Source organism: Parasteatoda tepidariorum, chromosome 1 (genome assembly GCF_043381705.1).
Source record: "Parasteatoda tepidariorum isolate YZ-2023 chromosome 1, CAS_Ptep_4.0, whole genome shotgun sequence".
NCBI classification, from domain to species: Eukaryota; Metazoa; Arthropoda; class Arachnida; order Araneae; family Theridiidae; genus Parasteatoda; species Parasteatoda tepidariorum.
In genome coordinates this window covers 10,121,261-10,145,536 of record NC_092204.1, presented here as the reverse complement: position 1 = coordinate 10,145,536, position 24,276 = coordinate 10,121,261, and the positions used below count along the sequence as shown (strand labels likewise).

The window sequence follows — 24,276 nt, the reverse complement described above, 5'->3', positions numbered from 1 at the left end:
TTTAAAAGTGAATTAATATAAGGATTTTGTGCTAAATTGTTTACTTGAGATTAAAACCATTATTTTTAAAAGTATATGATTCTACAGAATCATTCTAATTCAGTAAATAAATAAAATCGAATTTGTTACATTTGTAACCAATTCCTATTTCTCATATTGGAAATTGAATGGACATAATGCCCGCAGCTGCCACATTCAACTTCGTGATTACACTACATAATCTACACTGTCCCGCAGTGGACTGATCGTTAAGACCCAGTGGAACACCAAAGTCAAGCATCACTGGCTGCGGACAGTGTGCGGGTTGGTCAGCACATGGATCAGTCTACGAAAAGATCGAGGTAGTGCGGTATTGGTCCTAGTTAAACTGTTCTACCGTAAAGTGCTCGACTTCAAACGCAGGTCGTCGGGCTATCGAACCTGGGGTGCCATCCCCTATGCAGAGGATCAAAATTGTGATGGCATGTCTTCGGATCATCTTCGGTGATGTTTCCCAGACCGTCGCCAACAGCCCATTGTGCAACTCTTGTGTGACGTAAATAAACTACTACTACGACATATCTACACTAGCTTGACGATGTATCTATGTCGACACTAACTCCACGAACAACATGTCTCCCGACACGAAGACATGTGTTTGTTTATACGTAATGCTGATTAAAAGAAGCTATACAGAGCAATAGTTAATATCAAAACAGATAAAAAAAACAGAATAATTTATTACGTATTATCACATTTTGTTGAAATTCTTCAAATAAAATATGTTAATAAACGAGAACAGAGAAGATTTTAGAGTAACCTTTTCACTTTAGAAAACCTATATTCACTGCATGATTATGCAACTATACATGGAAATGTTCATCAATGTTGCCAATCTACGATATCTCACGGAAGAAATTTGACCAATAAATATAAAAGTTATGCAAAATGTTGACCCATGTCCACACTAGTCTCCTATTCCCCTATACATCTTCTACATTAATCAAACGATCTTTTATACTTCTTTTAGATGCAGTCTTACCCCTAGGTAATAAATTTGAGTTGTGAAATAAGTGGCCTATCATTATGTGATTTCATTTTTTTTAAACTTATTACATTAGACAATGTTTTATTCAGAGCGTCTTTCATTGTGCTATAGGAGGATATATTCAGAACTTCCAGGAACAACTTTCGTACTTCCACGAGACGAAGGCAGCAGCAAGATAAGCACCACCTAACTGTTCCAAATGCGAGGGAACATCCAGAGGATATGCACACACCCAGCGAAGACAGTGGTGTGGATTTAGCTAATGGGACAATCTTTGGACACGGAAGCAGAAAGGGAAGCAGGTGAGAGTAGAACAGAGCATATTAGTAATATGATAACATTTGAAATTAAGATTTCTTATCTGTTGAACTAACCGATTTTAATTCATTTAGGAAAAAAAAATATTCAGAAGTTATCACAATATACTTGCACACGCACACACACACCAAAAATAAATATATATTAATAGACAAACGTATAATGTTAAAGAACGTATAATATTAAAAAGTATTTACCTCACTTAAGAGCACTCCTCTACCAGACTGCCTATTATATCTTCTGAAATTTATGGCCCATTTCTTCTTTCTTTCGAGATCTGATGGAAATCTTAACATTAGAAAATCTTTTTCTTTAAATATTTGCCCAATACATCGCTGCACAATTACCCATATCAATTATTTTAAATATTTAAATTGGCTTTAAACTCTCCCGGTTTTGTTAGCGCAACGTAGCTAGCGAACTTGTTTGCTTCATCATGGCGGACAGTTCATCTCCCAGTTCTTAGTTTACGGTAGCCCGTCGAAGGCCTTCTTTCTTCTAGGAGGTGTTGATTTGTCTCGTTACAGTTATACTATCATTTAGTGTTTAGACACTAATGAAGGATCTTGTTTATAGAACTACGGTATATCCATTTCTGCATCTTTATTTATGTTTTATTCGCGCCTTATTCAAATATGGAATTGTCCAAAAATGCAACGTATGCAACGTCTATTATTTTCCCCATAAATTTATTGTTTAAGATAAGGTGATGTCCAAAAATTCGATGATAAGAGCTATTGTCGTGTTAAAGTTATTTAAGTAGAAAAATATACTGCATAAGTAGTTGAAAAGTAGTATTTCGATGATAAGTGCTATTGTCTTGTTAGTGTTATTTAAGAAGTACTGCATAACTAGTTGATAAGTATTAATTCGATGATAAGAGCTATTGTCTTATTAGTGTTATTTAAGTAGAAAATTAGATTTCATAAGTAGTTGATAAGTAGTAATTCGATGATAAGAGCTATTGTCTTGTTAGTGTTATTTAAGTAGAAAATTATACTGCATAAGTAGTTGATAAGTAGTAATTCAATGATAAGAGCTATTGTCTTGTTAGTGTTATTTAAGTAGAAAATTATACTGCATAAGTAGTTGAAAAGTAGTATTTCGATGATAAGAGCTATTGTCTTGTTAGTGTTATTTAAGTAGAAAATTATGCTGCATAAATAGTTGATAAGTAGTAATTCGATGATAAGAGCTATTGTTTATAGATGTTCGTGTTATTTAAGTAGAAAATTATACTGCATAAGTAGTTGATATGTAGTAATTCGATGATAAGAGCTATTGTCTTGTTAGTGTTATTTAAGGAGAAAATTATAATGCATAAGTAGTGAATATTTAGTGCATGTAATATAAGTACCAATGGAATTCAAAATTAGCTGCTGTTAACGTTAGTGCTGTTTATAATCGCTTGCTATCAATTTAAAAATATTTATAGAAACAAATTTATGAAAAAAATTGTTAAATAAAATTTCGATATTCAGTAGCTCTTTTTTTTTACCGTATCTTCTTGGTTATGACACTGCTCTTAAGTGCTTATTGAAATTCGATAAAATTTATTTTTTAACAATCCATAAAGAATATTATCATAAAATTTTTATTTATTTTATTACGTTATTTTTTGGCAGCACATACTTGCCATTACAAACATTCTACTAAAAATTTTCAATTAATTCAAGTTGAATTAATTCCAAAAATCTAAATATGCATTTATTTAAAAAGCTTTTCGAACTGATTATTATAAATTGTCTCTTAATTAATTCCGAAAGTAATTTAAAAGCTTTTTCTGTCTGATACCCGAAATAAATGGTCGCCAAGGAAGAAATATTTTCCATTACGTTGTTAGAAGTTTTGTTTAAATCGAAAGCTAGTAAAAGGAAGAAAATATTTGTTTGAAACTAAGATATATTTTTTTTTCTTTCGAATTTTTCCTTTGAAGAGATTGGATGATGCGTCGATGCAGTCATTGATTAGAATTCTGTGATTTCTTCCAAAGTATAAACGCGCTTATTTCTTTTGCTAAAGTTATAGGAAAACTCTTGGTATGTTTACTTTATAACTCTGCGTTTTTTGACCTTAATTGGCACGTGGCGTTTAGATTTTCTTTTCTAGTCAATAATTTCAATGTTAAAATTTCTATAATCGATTTTGGTGAGACAGAGTATTGCGTTGTTATGATGATGTTATAGATTTAAAACAATTAAAATACAGGCAATTTATAGATCAATATGCAGGGATGTATTGAATTTCGATAACACTATAGATCAGGTGTAATCATCCTTATGCCCACGGACACTATAAAAACTTGATAAATTAATAGCAACGAATGCGAGATTAAGAAGAGCAAGTTTGCTTGATTAATTTTATTTTAGAACTGACGTTGAACAGCCGACCTAATTTTGAGTTTACGACTATCAATGCTCAACTCCATAGCATTGTAATTTTGAACCCAATCACAAAAGATAAAAGAACTTTTGTATGATGCATTGGGAGAAATTTGCTTTCGTGGGGAACTTTTTGATGGAACTAACCTGCATTTGCGTTCTATGAAGAGGTAAACCTCGAAAACTTCCCAAGGTTACCACAATGGGATTTTAACCCATGATTCGTCTACCACTGAGGATACCACTCAGCACTGTGGCTGATGCTGTCCGGGAACAGAATTCGTATCAACCAGCCACCGCTTGGATTCGAACCTTGATCACCTCATTGAGAAGCAAACGTTTATACACTGAGCAACCGTGACTCCCAACATGCATTTTGGTAGCAGTAGAGGAGAAGACATTAAATTGTTTTAATTCACGGATGGATGGAATCATAAGAATTGTACTCATGGATTCGAACCTGGTTCATCTCATTTGGGGGTGCAAGGGACTTAAAGGTGATTATTATAAGCAACTTATCCGGTTAAAAAAACTAGTTAATTCCACTCTCGGCTGACAGCGACTTTTCTATAATAACGGCCGATTTTATATTCCATAGATGCTATGTGCAATCCTTTGAAATTCCGCATTGAACGTTCCTTTCCACGAAGTGATCGAAATTTATTTCAATTTTCGTTTTTATTCCTGTGAAAACCACTTTAAAAATTTATATCAAATCATTATATTGTTCAAAACCAAAATGCTTCCTTTGACAATGAGTCATTTGATTTAACGAAAGTTCGAAATAAATTACATTAACCACCATTTCTTTTGATGTCACTGCACAATAAGTGTGAATAAATATCTCGATTTCTTCTTGAATGAAGCAAGAATAACAGGGACTTATTAGATTTTTTTCATAAGGTATATTGAGCTGTTAATTCTAGAGTTATGCGTAAATATTTATAGTACTTTTGTGCACTCAGATATAACGATTTCATGTTTAAAAAAAATCGTATTCGTTTGAACGAAAGATTTCGTATATCGAGAGTCAGCTCTGATAGGTATATAAAATTAGATTAAAATTTAACTGCTTTATGACAAACATTAATATAAGTTTGTTTATCCGTTCTGGAATATCCACAAATTCACGTGATTCCTTAAACCTATTTAATAATTTATTATATATCATTTTATTCCAAACATTAATGTTAATTTATTTATTCATTCCAGAGAATAGGCAGGTTAACAAGATTCTATGTACTTCTTTATAAATTTATTACGTAATATTTTATTGTTTTATGTCAAACGTTAATATAAATTTGTTTATTCATTCTTGAGTGTCTACAGGTTTATGAGAGTCTATAAACCTCTTTATAAATTTATTACGTAATATTTCATTGTTTTATGTCAAACGTTAATATAAATTTGTTTATTTATTCTTGAGTGTCTACAGGTTTAGGAGATTCTATAAACCTCTTTATAAATTTATAACGTAATATTTTATTGTTTTATGTCAAACGTTAATATAAATTTGTTTATTCATTCTTGAGTGTCTACAGGTTTATGAGATTCTATAAACCTCTTTATAAATTTATAACATAATATTTTATTGTTCTATGTCAAACGTTAATATAAATTTGTTTATTCGTTTCTGAGTATCTACAGGATCATGAGATTCGATAAACCTCTTCTTAAATTTATTATATAATTAATATTTTTTTGTGTTATGCTAAACACATTAATATAAATTTGTTTATTCTTTCCAGAGTATCAACAGGTTCACGAGATTCCATGAACCTCGAAATAAAATCCCTTCAACGTAAACCGAGTCCTTCTCGTCAGTGGCGGACAAGTCCTCGGCCCATGATGAGGAGATCTTTTGACGCAGTGACTAGCCTAAGAGATGGCAATCAAGCTACTCGAATGAGGAGGACCACGTTTAGGAGGCACAGTAGTGGCGGTGAAGGGGTCAACCCTGATGACAGACGACCCAGGCACAGATCCCATGAAGATAGAAGGTGGAGTATAGGCAGCGAAATGGTCGACGCCCCTTTCGTTGAAGGTCATCTCGTAAGTCAAATTCCTATTTTTTACAGCAGTGTTTTGAATTCTAGGTGTCTTAAGGTTACATGATTTCTCCACTCTCCACATTTTCCCCTCCTCAAGTAAATTGAAACTACTTATGGAAGCGTCCTGCTGTTTGGAAGAAAAAAAAAACAAGATTAGCCGAAACTATGGTAACAGAGAGGAAGAAAGTGTTGAGAGTAGGGATATCGCGTAATTTAGAGATCCTTATTTTATATACAAAGAGTATAAAAAGGTAAATATGATGTTAGGGTAGAATTTTTCTTAAAATAAGTATCTACGGAAAATATCAAAGAATTGTATGAAACTCTTCACAATCACGTAGTAAAGGGAGGGGGTAAATCTGGTAATACTGCATCTGGAAAGATGGATGTTTGACAAAATTCTCCATAAACATCTCAGAGTGTTCCCGTATGAGATGCTCTAAGGATAAACGTTAGAAGTACTTGTCACACAAGGATGACTTATGTCTATTTTCAAAATTATATCACGCGAGTTTGAATTTGTAAGTTAAAAATAACTCATTTGTAGTTTTCATACAGATCTGATGTAGATATGAGGGAACTATATATCGATTATGTCAACCTTCATCTATCAAAAGGTACCTCACGATGGAATCAAGTTAACATGTCTTATATACAAGTGATTTGGTATTCAATATTTATAGTAGTAGTTATGCCGCAAATAGATGGAACAATAACATTCAAAAGTGGCAATGTACCAATGTTTGAAAAATAGCAGATGGCTGTACAGCCATGGGTAAACAAACTGCAAAAAGTTTAAAAACCAGTTTCACAGCTTGACTTCCGTTCCTTTACTTAATTAAAAATCTCCATCATCTATCTGTATTATGTAAGCTCTTATGGTCATAGAATTTAGGAAATATGGTCATTTCTCCTGTTGGCAATAAAGATCTAAGAAATCGCTGACCTGTATATGATAAAAAAAATTTAAAAGTATTCATATGTTCAAACAAGCTGTGCTATTTTAATTTAATAGAATTTGTCCTGGCGAGAATTTGAATGATATCAATTGGGTATTATCATTCAATCAATTCATTGATCATTGAATATTGAGGAATTTTCTGTAGGCATGTCAGTGAAGTGGCTTCAATTTAACCATCTCTATAAGGCTTATTATTTTTCGCGGATTGCATAACAATTTAGAGCTATAGTTTTAATAATGCTAAGTAATATACATAGGGGAAGAAGTCTAGCTTCCATAGGCATAATGTAAACCAGTTCCCCAAGTTTAGGCGCGGTCCCTGTGTATAAAGGAAAAAAACAGCAGTAAGGAGCACAACAGCAGAAGTTTTGCACCCTCCTCTCCTCCCAACCACTACTGGGGTTAGGGAAGGGTTGAGGTGAAGAAGTTTTTTCTTTTCGTTTACTGTTGGTTTGTTCCGCATTTTTACACATATTAATGTACAGCAATGTATTATTTATTAACAGGTCTGTACTATTAATTAAGATATGTCTTTGAAAATACATTTATATCATCCATGGTAATTGAATCTGCTTACACATTTTGAAATAGAAAGGAAGAATAAAAGGGCTGTTGACAGCGTACCCAATAATGTATGTATAGTTGTCCAACAGCAGCTTCACTCATGACGTACCGCCTGACTGTCACTTCGCTTTTTATGCGCATGCGCTGGATCTTAGTACACATGAGGTTGTGTTCTTGTTTTCATGGTATAGCGTACACCACACCCAGCAGTGCCCGCGTTAGTTACGTATTCAAAGAACCGGACTTCTCATTTTTACGTTCTTTGCCTTAAGGAGTCTTCATACCGTCTGCAACAGCAACAAATCGCATGTTACAGAGATTTTACGCATGCGCACTTCTTCCCCTCTCCCTTTGTTGCAACTGCTAGCGATCGCCGTCACCCTGGTTTCCAGAATTGAATTGAGTTTAATTTTCGTCGCTGTTGCAGAGACCCGGGAGCCACTCAGATTTGTTTAAACTCGCTACCCACAATTCCCTGTATAGCGAAAATCTTGAAATTTACTTCCATCTTCCTCTATAGTTAATTTACCTTTGTGATTGACTGTTGCAAAATTTCTTGAACACATGACAGAAGATATTATCAATTTCGTTCAAGAATGTCCATGCTTAAATGATGCTAGCAGAGCAGATTTTGTATCATGCGGCGTGAAGGTACTTGAAATCACGTGCAACAGATTCACTGCAACAGAGGAGAAAAATCGTGTTTCGCATCGCTGTTGCGTTCGACATGATTTTCACAAGTACACTGATGGTGGCTGTTTATTCTATTCAGCAGTATCTTACGAAACATGCAACAAAATACGAGACCGTCACAATTTAATCACAATTTGATGCATTTAAGAATATTTATTTATTTTTTTGATGAAATTTTATTAACACAATTTTGCAATCAGCATTTTTCAAACTATATTGTTAATAAATAATCCTGTTTTTGGAATTTTTGATTAAAAAAAAATTTGATTTAGGGTAATTTGAAAATTGTAACTTAATTCAAATCGACTTTCCTTAGTTTATACTGTAAAATTAAATTTTTTTTAAAAAAATCTAAAAACAAACAAATGTGCAGTTTTAAATTACTGGTGCTTATTTTTGGTGAAACCTTTGGCTACGCACCCTGTCAGTGCGATCCTGGAGAAAAATTTGTATCGAGAGATTCGAACTTGGATCGCTTCCTTCAGAGTCGAGTACTCTATCCCCTGAGCCTCACCGGTTTTTCCAAATCAAATCCAAATAATTTATGAAATCATGAAACGACCATATGATAATTTATGTATCTTCCGCTGCATGAACGAACTATTTTAACGATGCATAGATTAAAAATGAATAGGGGGCTGCAATAAAACGACGCATCAGAAACGCATAATCCGTGCTTTAATGCCATTTAAATTTATAGCTTCACTTCAAGTTTAAGACTTTCCAACTATAGGTTTTTTTTTTTTATTTTTGTGAGCAAAAGTGTTTCGAATAACACCTTTAATTCTTTCCATTTAAAAAAATAAATAAATGAAATAACTTTGAGAGTACATCTGCATAGTAGAGTACATGGATAACTGAACACTCATGGAATAAACAAACCAATAACTCAGAAAAATGAATGACAGTAGTCAAGAAAACGATAGTAAACTATTCTTATGAATGAATAAAGCTGGACGTATTTCGAAGAAATAATAATTCTTTTGTCGAAGCAAAGATTCGTGTTATGATAGCAATAATAAATCACATTCTTGCGAATGAAGAGATCGTTTGAGTAAATAAAGAGATCCAGGAAAGTAATTTATGAATCGAAATTGAACTGGAGTTTAGTTAGTTAACCACTTAAATTGTACTTAAAATTTTGTTGTTAACCAATTCATGCTGTCTCTGGCCAAATTATTAGACACACTATAAGATTCTATGTAAAATCTGAATTTTCAGGTGATACTATACAGTTTTATTGTNTCTCTATAAGCAAGATAGGTTCTGCACTCAAAAGAATACTAAGTGTCGACACTTTCCTGCTACTTAGGGAGTGGTAGAGAGAAGGTAATTCATTTCTGTTTATGATGTGATAGGTTAATTCCAAATGTTTTTTTGCCTAAGCGTTATTTTCCAGTTGTAAATGTATATATATAAACCAAAATTTTCCTTATAAGCTTGTACAGTGATACAAAAAATAAACTGAATTAAAAATATCATTTTGAAATAAAATCTGTCACTTTACAATCAAAACTAAGTTCAGATTTGAAATTCCTATATCCGAATTAGGTAAAATGTAGTACTTGTAATACTTGTACTTGTTATATAAATCAAAAAACTTGTAATAAATGATAGGCATATCATCTCTCACCATTCAGCACTGTAGATGAACTGTGGAATATTCCTGAAACTATATGATCAGTGGTACTTGAAAATGCCATACTTTTTCTGTTTGACTGCATGCTTATATGTTTACATGCTGTTAAGGAAGTAAGGGATGATTATTTTGGGTACTGATTTCTCGGTATATACGCATCCTAATTTCCGATAATTTTAAACTCTTATTATTTCCACTGTAATATACACTTTGAAAATTTCCACTCTAAAATTATGGTAAAATAACTGACAGCAGCCTGTCCCTCAAATTTACCGTGAAGATCGCGGTAAAGAACATTTTTTACCTTCACTTTTCTTTTAACCATTTACAACTAGTATGGTTCCAAAACCGTAAAAAGAAATTTATCTGGATATTAAAGATGGTGCAGGAGATTTATGATGCTGCATCCATGCATGAGTGAGAGTAGCGTATTCTAATAGTCCAGGGTCACAAATTGAGGAGTGCAGGACACTGGAAACTCTTCATATATCGCAGGAAATATTGTGTCAGATCTGGAACTCGAACCCCCGTTTTGTCGATCATGAGTCATTGACAGATTAACCCTCTCGGCTATAATATCTGCCCCTCTGTAAACTACTTACATTAGGTTGGTCTAGTTGGCCTGATAAAATTCTGGTTGTTTAACAAATTTAGGTGAAAGCAGCTAATAAATGGTTTTTCTCACAGTTAGCAGTTTGAATACCATCTTATTTATGATTATTTGGCTATTTTGTTAGAAAATGGCAAAATAAAAATTAAATAAATTGTTATTAAACTATTTTTTTCGAGATCTTTCTAGCAGTAAAGGGTTCAAACTGGAGAAAAAAGCTGTCCAAAGCAAAATAAAGTTACTATTATTGTTTCTATTTTTTTGCCATTGGTATTTTTCGATATTTGCAGGACGATGTAATCGCTAGGAAAACATTTGATGTTGTCGTATTTAATAAAAGGCTGCATTTTTACTTTTTTACTGACGTGAATTAAAGAGAAAAATGAGTTAATGTTTTTTGGAAATTCAAATTTTAATAGCATAATTAAATTGTTTATTCTTTAACAGATAAAAAGTTAGCGTAATTTATTATGGCACAGATTTCAAGCATGACTTTTTGTCATATTAAATTATTTTTCTATTTTTCTAAATATTATTTCTCTTACTAACTACATTTTTGACATCATTGAGACATTTTTCTTGTAATTTTTATTTAATTATACATATTTGGAAAAGCTTTTTAACAGAATACTAATTCTGATTAAATATTTGATTAATGACTTAATAATTTTTAATAACTTAATAGTTTTTAATAATTTGAAAATTAAAGAATTTAAATCTTGTAAGAAGCTTATTTTTTATGAGTTTGGTGTTCTAAACAGAAAAATATTTTTTTTTGCTTAAAATTCTTAAAGCAAAAAATTACATCATATCCAACTTTTTTTATCCGAAATTTTTAAATAAAAAAGAACAACACGCATAGCGTCATTTACAAAATTTTTACCTAAAAAAGAAGTTGTAATTGTATGAAAGGCAGATAATTATAGCGTAAAAATTGTTCAAAACTATGTACCGTAAATTTAGTATTTCATTTACCTTTAAATGCATACCTATTTTTTTTAAAAAGAATGTTAGAGGGGAATTTGTAATGCCTGTGAGCAAAAAGTTTAAATGCATTAATATTTCTTTTAGTTTCTAACAGTTATTTAACATGAATGTAATTGTTAGCGTAGGAAATATTCATATAGAGCAGTCCCATATGAAAGTCATGGGTAAATAGGGTTGATACGTAATCCGCTTTACCTGCTTTGGCATGGAGATAAAGCTGTTTTTTCCGCATTCTCTTCCATTGTTGCTTTATATAGACAACTGTTAGCGTGGGAAAGAGAACATTTGGTGCATTGTCCGAACGTCTTTTTTTATCATTATGCTTTCTTTATTCTATTGACTTGTTTAAAATAAGGAATTCAAGAACTGAAATTTTAATAACTGACCAATCTATTTCTGCCGTTTGCATTTCGTCACAGTGAAAGGTTTTTTGTATATAGCACCGAAACTATAGTATGTCCAGTTTTGTGCAACAATTTGTGCTTTACTCAAAATGATTAGCTTTGTTCACAAATATTTTTTGTTAATAGTGTGAGACTTTAAGTACTGTACATGCAATCGTATTGTATTCGATATAAAAAAAACGGTTGTTTCACTCTTTTTTGGAAAATTTGATATAAAATTTTGTATAGTTACAGATCTCCGTAAAATTTTACTATAATTTTAGTTTTTTAATCACAGTTCAGATGTTTAATCGCAGTTCATTTTTTTTAATCACCAGATGTTAAAGAGTTTTTTTTTTTTTTTTGCTAAAAAATGTTTAATTGCAGTATTACTAAAAAAATAAATAATTGTAATTTTACTCAAAAAATAAAAAGTCTTCACAGTTTTTTAAGAAAAAATCCGCTATAAATTTTATAAGATGTCACTATAAAAATGATTTTTGCCAAATTTAAATGCAGTTTTACTAAAAACTAGGCGGCCTTACCCCGCCCTGCTCGCTTACTGTCGAACCGGTGGACAATTTTTTTTTAAATGAATGGTTATACTTCGGGTATTAGCCACTAATCGCATGGTTGTTTATGATATGTTAACGTTGCAGCTTTAAGGCTTTAGTTTATTATCACATTGAAACAATTTTCGGATCAGATATAATTGGATACCTGTAAACGACGTCACTCATGGCATCAGCTAATCAGCCTCGCCACGCACGCATGACGTCACTTGCAGGTATCCAATTGCAAAATAGAATTTTAAACTACTAATCAATTTACTTTCTCATTCACCTAGAAAACCTAGAATGCAATAGAATTGATATAAGTGTAAAAAGTGAACATTAGGTGAATAATAACATAATATTGGTAATGATATAAGTGTATTATTATTTTTGACTATTATTAAGCTGAAATGTTACTTAGCTAAGAATATTCAAAAGAAATTATTTTTAAATTTCTAAAAACGTTATTAGGTAAAAGCATTAGTCAATGCTGTAAACATGCTTAACTGAGTTTTTCGAAGCTTTTACACCTAGGAAAATTTTTTAAAAAAGCCATCATTTAAGTGCCTAACACTTGTGACAAATCTATAATTTGAAATTAAATCGCTTTTTGCAGTAAATAATAATCTGGGATTGAGAACTAACAAATAACATACATATTTTAAAAGCTAAGATTTTTTTTTATTTCAAAAAAAAAGTCACCAATTTGGCAAGCTTTTTTCACAAGGTTGAAAATTATCAAAATCTATGAATAATTTTGAATGTTTGTAAATTTTTAAGAGATAGTGTAATGCTGTGTTCGAGTAACTTTTAAACATTAAAAAATTAGATCATAAACCTTTTTAGCTTTCTCAAAATTGTGGTTTTTCTTTATATTCATGTGTTGCTCCATTTTTAGCATTTATGATAGAGGGCACTGGCTAAAGGCTTAAAGAATTAAGATAAACTTAATTAAAAAATAATTATAATAAATTAAAGCTTAATAAAAATAACTGAAACATTGAAATGTGTGCATACATATTAATTTTGAGTCAAAAAATATTTAATTAATTTTATGTAATCTTTAATAAAAGCTAAATTAAATCGTGATTAATCACGAAAGAAAGAAATTAAGTTATTTTAATTAAAGAAATTAATTTAAAGAAATTATTTTATTTTAATTATTTTACTTTAGTTTGAATTTTATACGTGTTTAAACACGTGTAAAATACAAACTAAAATAAAATAATTTCTAACTGAACTTTAAGAAAAGCTAAATTAAACCATTATTAAGCATACATAACATTCTAACTAAAATAATTTATAAAATAATAATGAGGAATATATAAATTTTCATTATTAAACAAACATTACGTACTTTATTGATAATTTTTTCTCTAATTACATAAGTTTATCTAAATGGGGTCAGACGAATTTTTTGAATGACTTTTAGACTTAATCATATGTGTTCTTAATTACTTGGAAATTTTTTTAAATGACTCTTTATAGATCATTTATTTTAATTGTTGCAGCTGTACGTTTCTTTTATTTATGTAAAAACTTTTAAAATAAGTTTTTTTTAATAAAACCTAAAGAATATCATCCGATATAGATGTATGTTGTATTGAAAAGCCTTTCAAATTAATGTTTTAAGTAATTAATATTAAAAAAAGAAACTTTTAAAGGAAACAAAGGCGAAATGGTATTTATTTCATGTTGCTTTCTCTCTACGTCGTTAAATGTGTATATATAAATTCTAAGAATGAAAAAAATCCAAGATTTAAGAATTTATAATACTTGTTTTTTATTATTCTAAAACATTGTCCTCATTTAAATTCCTATCATTAAAAACTTACGCTCCAATATCTTAATATTACGAAAAAAAAATTTTTTTTCTTCCTTACAAAAGAGGTTGTTTTGTCTATGCATATTCCAAAAAATGTTTTTAAGAAAAAGTTTTTTTTAACATTCGTAAGTATTTAATGATTACAGTTTTTTTTTAAAAAAATTAATGCTTTTTAAATTCATCTCAATGCATGTTTACTAATTCCCATAATAGGAACAAAAGAAAATTAAGTTTTAGTAAATAACCACACAAAACTTGCGAGTGTGCGAAATTTTTACATTCCTTTTAAAGTAAAAAGATTCATAATTATTTTTTCTTTCTGGCTATAAAAAATTTCAATAAAAAAAAACCTAATTAACACAAGAGCTTTTTTTTTAAACTTGAATGACGGATGGTACAAAAATACACCATTGTCAAATTTTGTATAGAGCTCTCAAAGCAGTAGCATAAAAGTTTCATGCATGGCTATTAAAATAAAGTAGTATTAATAATTTTCTAAAATTAAAACTCATAACAATTGTGATAAGTAAAATGATTTTAATAACTGAAATTTAATGAGAAATTAACACTCGAGTATTGATCGAAATGAAGGGAAATTTTGAGTAACTTTTTAAAATAAGGAAAAAATGTTTTGAGAAATATATTAAATAAGTAAGTTGTAACAATTACTGTTAGGATTTTCATTCTAAAATTGCGGTAAAATAGTCTGTTATAACCGTAAAATGTACGCCCCCGTAAAATAACGGTAAATGAAAATTTTTTACCTTTAGGGTTTAGAAACCGTTTGAAACTAGTATGATTAAAAGACCATATATACAAAACCATAAGTTTTTATTTAACCATTTACATCCTAGATCGGTTTCAAAACCGTGAAAAAGAAATTTAAATGAACATTGGAGTTAGGCGTTTCGTTAGGTAATGATGGGCACTGGAGTTAAGTTGTGATTGAGTTGTGTTTTATAAATGAACTGTGGAATGTGGTTTAATTAGTTTATCTGGACATTTCACCTATCGTAAGTAATATAAAACACTATACTTTTTTGTGTTAATCAGCGTTATGGTACTACCATCTTCGCGTTAATCAGAGTTTCGCATTGTAATAGTCCAGCATCACAAGTTGGAGAGTGCAGGACACTAGAAACTCTTCATGACAGGAAATGGAGAAAATTTTGTGGTGTCAACGTTGGGACTCGAACCTCGTTCTGTCGGTCATGAGATCGACAGATTAGCCTTCTCGTCTATAATATAACTGTAAAAAAACTTTGACTTTCATAAGGTGGCACGGTAAAATTCTGGTTGTTTAATCGTATTAGGTGAAAACAGTTAATCTCACAGTTAACAATTTTAATACCACCTTATTTATGATTATTTGACTGTGTTTGAATATTATAAAATTACAATTAAATATATGGTTGTTTAACCATTTTTCCGAGAAACTTCTCTAATAATACATATTACTATGCAATAAATACCATGATATATTCATTCAAAATTAAAATAGAGCGAAATGTACCCAGTCGTTGTTCTAAGTATTTAATGCTTAAACATCTGAACAAGAAGCCTCTGGAAACTGAACTTTTTATTAAATTTTGATGTCTCAAAATAAATAATTAGCTGATTTAAATAAACATTATTCTAGTTATAAATAAATAATTTGAAATGGGTACCGTATCATTTATACCTATTCCTATATTTTTATTTTATTCATAACCAGTATTATTTTTATTCAAATCGACTTTAATAAACTTAAAAGTTTAAATGAGAAATTATAATTTCACATTGATTTCATTGTTTATCTAAATATAAACTCATGCACGCATAAAATCCTAAAGTCTTAATCGTTTTTTAACGTCGTTTATCTGAAGATGAAAGAATCAATGCAGCAGTAAAAATGTAAAATTTCACTTTGATTACATTGTTTATCTAAAAAAAAAATAAACTTTTATGTGTTCAATCGTTACGTCTCCATCTTACTTTTGCATTGTAAATACCAACATAAAGTTAAAAAATCAATGTAAAAGTGTTAATGGGAAATTTTACTTTTACTTTTATTTCACTGTTTTTCCTAATGTAATGTCGTACACATAAAATCTCAGAGTCTTCATCGGGTTTTTACATCGCTTATTCAAAAATAAATTTTAAAAAATAAATGCAGTAGTATAAATGTGAAACTTTGACAAATAATAATCTCAAAAAATTAAATTTTGATATCGCATTTTCTCCTTAGAAAGCTTTCATGTAAGACTTTCGGGTTTTTAATCATCCAACTTTTGTATCACTTACCTTTTATGTTTTCATTAAAAATGACATTTTGTAACATATTATTCAAGATTTCGTGGTAAACTATAATGACATAAATATTCTAACCACCTCTCATCGTTTAGAGAATAAAATTATTCCTTTCTGAAGACGGGGTCGTCCAGAATTTTTTCGCCTGGTTAAGTGCAGTGTTCAGAAAGCATGGCATAAAATGTTTTCCCGTTCGCGCCAAGAAATTTCTGTTAATTGTAAAGAAACAGGACATAAGATCCATCTACTGGATTATTTAAATTTTTCGTACTCGACGCGGTGAGATCAAAGATCTTGAAAAAGACAAAATGATACGGACGGGAATTTGAGTACCTAGGTTCCTAGGATACTCTAGTACCTAGGATATTCTACAAAATTTTACTTTTAATTGGAGTGCATGGTAAAATATTAGTTTTGTAAGTGCAACTTTAATTTTCTGCTGAAGGGTTTAATTCAACGAAGGGATTTAACTTCTTTTATGTAAGTTCGCTGTAACTTATATGAAAGCAATTTATTTATTTATTCGACAACAAATTAATATTTTCGAATGTATTTTGTTTAATTTTATTTGTTGAAAGGTTCTATATTGGACCTAATTACCGAATTTGAAGGTTTTGAGTATTTTTCACTTTTAAGATATTCGACACGTTTCGACAACTTTTATTTTTTAAATAATAATATAAAATTTAAAATTATTTGTTTTATTGCGTGTAAAAGCTTATAAACTAGTAAAAACAATTATCATTATTATAATTTTATTTTTATGTGGCCATTTTAAGGTAAAAATAAGGCATTTTTTTGTATATGCGCTAAACACTGTAAAAAAACAATTCTACCCCAAAGCAAAAAAAACCTTTGAGGATTTTATTTCGAAGGCTATTGATTATGTTTTGAAAACTTAAAAGCAAGAGTGCATATAAATTGCATATAAGTGCAAATAAGCAAGCACCTGTTACTGTAAAAAGCGCATTCAGCAGTGTCCATCTTTGCCAACACGTATTTCAAGCTGTGCCAGATTCAAAATCTCACCGACAATTAACAGGATAATTATTATTTATTTATTTTTTGGCAGCTACGTACCCTCAAGTCTGTAAACGAGTAATTTATCCCTGATATTTTATATGCGTCTGATTATTTTTTGTATGAACTGTAAGTTTAATAAAAAAAATCTGTATTTTTCCATCTTTTATGCAAAACAAAAACCAAATTTTAAGGAAACAATAATTCGGAATTTATTAGTAGCCTCGGTGTCAATATTTGTATCAATATCGAGAGTTTTTTAATTCTTTGCTTGCTTTCTACTCATGTGATGTGTGTGTGACGTCTGGCTTATTTCGCTGGTCAACAAGATTTGCTGATTACCTAATTCATTGTTTTTCAATTCGTCGGACAGTAAAAAATTATTTGTTCCTTTTAGCTCAATTAATTTATTTCTCTTTTTTTATATTTACTTATTAAATGGTTCTTTGTTTATTGACTACAAATAAAAGGAAAGCAATAACTCATTTTTGTCAAGGGGCGCATGAAGGTTAAATCTCCTCAATTTTGTTAGTGACTGCCTGATTATTGCAATGAGGTCAGCACTGCACACAAACCACCTTTACTTTCTAGACTAGCTGGTATCTGTCGATCTGAAGGGGTTCATGCCGCCGTTGGGTATCGAACCCTAGTTCTTCACAACTGTTTAGTGGCTTCCTAACTGACTAATCGCAGCTCATTTCTTCGAAAAATTATATATAAAACCTTTCAATTAGTGGTGGAGCATAGCATATGGTGAAAATGTTAGCAACAAAATAATTTTTTACTGAAGCAAATGATTTTGTTGATTTACGTCGCACTAGGCGACGATCTGGGAAACATCCCTGAGGATGCTCCGAAGACAAGCCATCACAATTTTGATCCTCTGCAGAGGGCATGATTCCCCTGCTTCAGTAACACGACGACCTGCGCACAAAGTCGAGCACTTTACGGTAAAACAGTTTACTGCACAGCCTCAGTCCCTTTGCTGACTGCTCAGAGTGGTCACCCATTCGCACACTGACCAGAACCAGTGATGCTTGATTTCGGCGTTCTATTGGAAACAGCGTTTTGACGATCAGTCCACTGCTGGACACTTAAGGCAAATGAATTACATACCCATTTATGATTCGGTCATGCTAATGCCCCTCCCTAAAAATATAAGTTCGTGGTGCCCCAGGTCATTGGCTCCTTCCGACTGCAAAATGACACCTGATATGAATTTACGCCACTAAAATATTTCAATTAATAGTAAATTGTATTTTGACTTGAAGAAAAAACAGTGGAAAAAATTAATCTCAAAATTTTTTTATGATTTGCCTTTGGTTAAGACTATATATATATATATGGTTCAAGATGTAGAGAAAATATGGAAAAAATTACAGAACAATGAAAAAAAAGGAAAAAAGAAAAATAATGATAAAAATAACAAGAAACCGGAAGGAAAAAAAATACGAAAGAAAGGAAAAACAAAAGAAATCAATAAAAATCTGGAAAATAAAAAATATAATCTTTTCATCAGCTCACACGATTATATCCGAAAAAAGGAGTGCTTTCTAACATTGTATCAATATAGCCAAAGCAAAATATATCTATACACTAATGTGAGAAGCACTCAAGAAAATTTCGCAACAAAATAGAACATAAATAAGTAAAAATGTCAACTAAAAACAGATGCTAAAATCTAAAGAAAAAACAGAATAAAACATGAAAAGATATCTATAAAGCGAGTAGTGAATTCAAATGAATTAACATGAACTGGAAATTTTTCAAAACTTATTATTTCTCTTAATTTTCTTCGTGTTTTTTTATTTTATTTATTTTTTTTTCTTTTGTATTTATTTATTATGCTATATATATATACAACAAAATAAACAAATAAAAAAAAGAAAATTAAGAAAAACAATAAGTTCATATATATTAGGGGTGCTCAACCTGCGGCCCGCGGGCCAAATGCGGCCCACCAACCCTCGATGGGCGGCCCGCGGCCGCAATCTGAACAAAATGAAGAAAAAAAATTTTCATATTTACTTTTGAAAAATAATAAAAATTTACACTAATAATATAAATTTACAATTATAAATTACGGTAATTTAAATTTACACTTTTAAATTTTTGACGCACCCAATCTCAATCAATGTTGTTTTTCGATGGTTAACGCTACGGATTTAGCATAGTTTTAAAAATCCCAATATTTTTAATACATCATTATTACGATTTACGAATTTAAATTACCACTTTTGACGCCTTTCCTATGCGCCGATTTCATCGTAAATCCAATGACTTATCGGTAGTTATTGCTACCCATTTTCAAGTAGATCCTGAAATAGCAATTTTTGAAAGTTATGAAGCGCTTTATTTGTGCAAACTTCATGGAAAATCTAAATGACTTTAGATCCTTTCTTCAACAGTTATTGCTGCACATTTCCGCCCGGTTTTTAAAACTTCGATATTTTAGCACGATATTATTATGAATCGCGAGTAAAGAATCGCTCATTTAGATAGCCATTTTTTGACATGGCTTATTTGCAACGATTTTATCGCAAATCAAATTATTTTTCAATCGTTATTTTAGAAATCATTGCTACACATTTCTACAAGGTTTTAAAAGTACCGATATTTTTTGTACGCTATTGCGACATTTTAATTTCAAATCCCGCATTTAAATTACATAACATTTTGACTTACTTTATTTACTCCAATTTCATCTGAAATATAAAAGTATTTGGCTTAATGTTTTAGTAGTTATTACGTTTTCGCCGTGATTTAAAAAAATTCTGATATTTTTAATACTATGGTTTGACAGCAAGCGAGTTTTGAATCGTGCATTAAAATAATTATTTTTTACGTGCCCTGTTTGTGCCGATTTTATCATTTGCGTTGTACCGATTTTAACACGCATTCTTTAAGAGGAGCAAGCGAGTTTTGAATTGCGCATTAAAATAATTATTTTTTAAGTGCTCTGTTTGTGCCTTTTTTAACATTTGCGTTGCAACGATTTTAACACGCATTTTTTAAGAGGAGCAAGCGAGTTTTGAATCGCACTTTAAATTTTTACGTGCTCTGTTTGTGCCGATTTTATCATTTGCGTTGTACCGATTTTAACAAGCATTTTTTAAGAGGTTTTTCGATCATGCTTTTTCTTCTTTCCCGTTATAGCTGCATTTTTATTTGTGATTTAGAATATACCTGATATTTTCACACAATATTACAACTCGTGAAATTCGATTCAGTTTTAATTTTTTTTTTTCGTAACTTAAAAAGTAATTACGTATCTTAGCCAAATCAGCACCTTCCCAGGAAAAAAAACGAGATGTGTACATTTATATTAAACGCGGTCCGTTTTGCAAAAAAAAAATTCAAAACACGGCATAATTCGTTAGTCCCATGAACACGTGCAAGTTTAACAACACACATCGAACCTATTCTTTTTGTTGTCACATGTAATTTAAAAGTCATACATCGTAATTTGTATTTACGCTATCTGAAAATTGCGCATCGCATTTCGTATTNCAAGTAACTTTTATAATTAACTGAAAATTAATAATTAATTGATGTGTATTTTTTTGTATGTTAATGCTTTAAGCATGAAATTTTTTTTTAGTGATTTGAACATTTATTTCAAAACAAACGAAACAAAATATTAGAAGAATTCAAAGCATAATACAAAATGACAAGTATTCAAAACAAAAGAATTCAATGTACAAAAGAATTGAAAATTTTGTGTCGGAAAATTTTTGGTAATTTTAAATTTCATAAGAAATTATTAAATAATCATTCATTGTTCATTAGAAATCGTTGAACTTTATTAAGAATCGTTGTGTGATCAAATCATATTATATTTATTTAAATATGAGCATAACAATTTAATATAATGACAATATTGAGCTTTTTTTTTATTTTTTAAACCTATTTCAAAAAATGAAAATAGCAGCTTCAAAAATTGACAGGTTTTATGGAAATCCAAATTTTACAAACTTATTTGTCTGGAAAAAAAAATATCGCTCGAAAAGTCAACGTTTCTAGAAAATCCCAGAGGGCAAATGTTGCTTTTCGCTATTCTGTAACAAATATTAAAACGTTACATTTCTCAACAAAATATGATATGAACTCTGAGTTGTTGAATCAAGATTTTGAATATTGTGGTTAAAATATCTTAAGAAGTAGAGAGAAACTCCGAGAAATTATTTAACTTGTAAATCAGGGCGGCCAAGATATTAAATCTCTAAGTAAACAATTTTGCGGGGAATTAAATATGAAAAGTTATAAGCTGAACTTTTGATGTAAGAAAAACTAGGAATTTTTATGGTAACTGTTTACTTGACTTATTTTTAACTGGAACTGTGTGATTTAAAACTGTGGAATTAAGTGACTTTGTGTTAAACCAAACAAAAAAATGTTTATCTAAATTTTTCTGAAATAAGAAAGTATCTTGAATCAGAGAGAGGATAAAATTATTCCTTCAAGCGAAAATGTGCTTTTAAAAAAGTTAAACCTAAACTTTAAATGGAGTCCAGGTTTTAATACACTACCATATTCAAAGAGCTTTACATTTTTGACAAATGTTAATACATATATTTCTCTTCGTATACTACGTATGCAGGGAGTTTCTTTTCATTACGATATATATATATATATATATATATATATCGTAATGAAAAGAAACTCCCTGCATACGTAGTATACGAAGAGAAATATATGTATTAACATTTGTCAAAAATGTAAAGCTCTTTGAATATGGTAGTGTATTAAAACCTGGACTCCATTTAAAGTTTAGGTTTAACTTTTTTAAAAGCACATTTTCGCTTGAAGGAATAATTTTATCCTCTCTCTGATTCAAGATACTTTCTTATTTCAGAAAAATTTAGATAAACATTTTTTTGTTTGGTTTAACACAAAGTCACTTAATTCCACAGTTTTAAATCACACAGTTCCAGTTAAAAATAAGTCAAGTAAACAGTTACCATAAAAATTCCTAGTTTTTCTTACATCAAAAGTTCAGCTTATAACTTTTCATATTTAATTCCCCGCAAAATTGTTTACTTAGAGATTTAATATCTTGGCCGCCCTGATTTACAAGTTAAATAATTTCTCGGAGTTTCTCTCTACTTCTTAAGATATTTTAACCACAATATTCAAAATCTTGATTCAACAACTCAGAGTTCATATCATATTTTGTTGAGAAATGTAACGTTTTAATATTTGTTACAGAATAGCGAAAAGCAACATTTGCCCTCTGGGATTTTCTAGAAACGTTGACTTTTCGAGCGATATTTTTTTTTCCAGACAAATAAGTTTGTAAAATTTGGATTTCCATAAAACCTGTCAATTTTTGAAGCTACTATTTTCATTTTTTGAAATAGGTTTAAAAAATAAAAAAAAAGCTCAATATTGTCATTATATTAAATTGTTATGCTCATATTTAAATAAATATAATATGATTTGATCACACAACGATTCTTAATAAAGTTCAACGATTTCTAATGAACAATGAATGATTATTTAATAATTTCTTATGAAATTTAAAATTACCAAAAATTTTCCGACACAAAATTTTCAATTCTTTTGTACATTGAATTCTTTTGTTTTGAATACTTGTCATTTTGTATTATGCTTTGAATTCTTCTAATATTTTGTTTCGTTTGTTTTGAAATAAATGTTCAAATCACTAAAAAAAAATTTCATGCTTAAAGCATTAACATACAAAAAAATACACATCAATTAATTATTAATTTTCAGTTAATTATAAAAGTTACTTGTTAAAATGCAAGGTAAGTTATATTTATTAGCAAATAAAAATTAAAAAATGAAATTATCTTTAGTACTCAAAGAATATTTACTCTATTATGCTTAGAATGGTTATCTATGGTTGAGTATGTTATACATCAAAAAAATATTTGATGAACTTATGTGTCAATGTTTACTGTAAAAGCAATTGTGTTTACTTAATATATTTTGATAAAAACGTATATAGATAAATGAAAATTTTTTAAAGCAGATGAAATAATGTTAGTTGCAGTTTACGTCAACAGATGGCGATATTAAATAATTCATCTTAGCGTTTACGTGGGATTCTTCAAGCATCGTGTCGCGGTCACTATAACGCATACAACACAATATACTATTCAAAAAATTCCAGCAAAAATAAATTAAACACATTATGTATTTTTGGAAAAATGATTAAAAAAATGAACTTTAAGCCATTTATGTTAAAGTTTGCTATTCACATAAAATAAAATGTTGAGCATTTCTTTATTTAAATAAATGTAGTTTTTTTTAATTTCTCTTAAAGAAAGTTGTTTATAGTATAACACGTTGTTGTTACTCCCTAGGCAGTTTCTTCCCTTTAGATATAAAATATATAATTTAAAAAAATCTGTTGCACTTAAAGTAGTATCATTATCAATGACAAATAAATATATATTTCATATCAAGATAAATTTACTGTAAAAATTGTCCCGTTTTGTCAATGATGCAGATTTTTTTTACCATGAATACAATATATAATTACAATAAATACATTAAATTCCAATAATCACATTTTATATTTACATTTCAATATATATATTACTTTTTCAACATTTTATTACATTAAATTTACAAAATGTATATGATACTATGTTTTGTATATATAGTAATTTTTACATTTATTAAATTTGCATTCTTTTATCGTTTTGTGTGGCTTAACTTTTTGCAGAAAATGTTATAATCCTTGAAAATAATAATTAAAAATAACACAAACAGCCTTAATATCTTTTGGGTTGAACTCTTTGAATTACACGACATTTACATTAATATTAACATATAGATTTTATTAAAGCAAATATTTATATATAACACTAGAAACAACAGGTGTGAAAGTATTGAGTATCGTATCTTTGGAAATTATTTATTACGTATTTCATTTATTGCGTATTACGTAAAGAAATACTAGGACTTTTCACACAAAAGCAAACAACCTCTTACACATGGTATAA

At 29.8% G+C, this 24,276-nt stretch overlaps 1 protein-coding gene across 1 annotated transcript in view; it reads left to right on the top strand.

Moving 5' to 3' along the window:
- The window catches only part of LOC107454139 (whirlin protein dyschronic), a 370,134-nt gene that overhangs the window by 252,930 nt on the left and 92,928 nt on the right, over nucleotides 1–24,276 (top strand). The window contains exons 9-10 of the mRNA XM_021146525.3: nucleotides 1,139–1,329; nucleotides 5,475–5,778. Coding sequence (XP_021002184.2) covers nucleotides 1,139–1,329; nucleotides 5,475–5,778 — 495 coding nt within the window. The remainder of the gene's footprint in view (nucleotides 1–1,138; nucleotides 1,330–5,474; nucleotides 5,779–24,276) is intronic.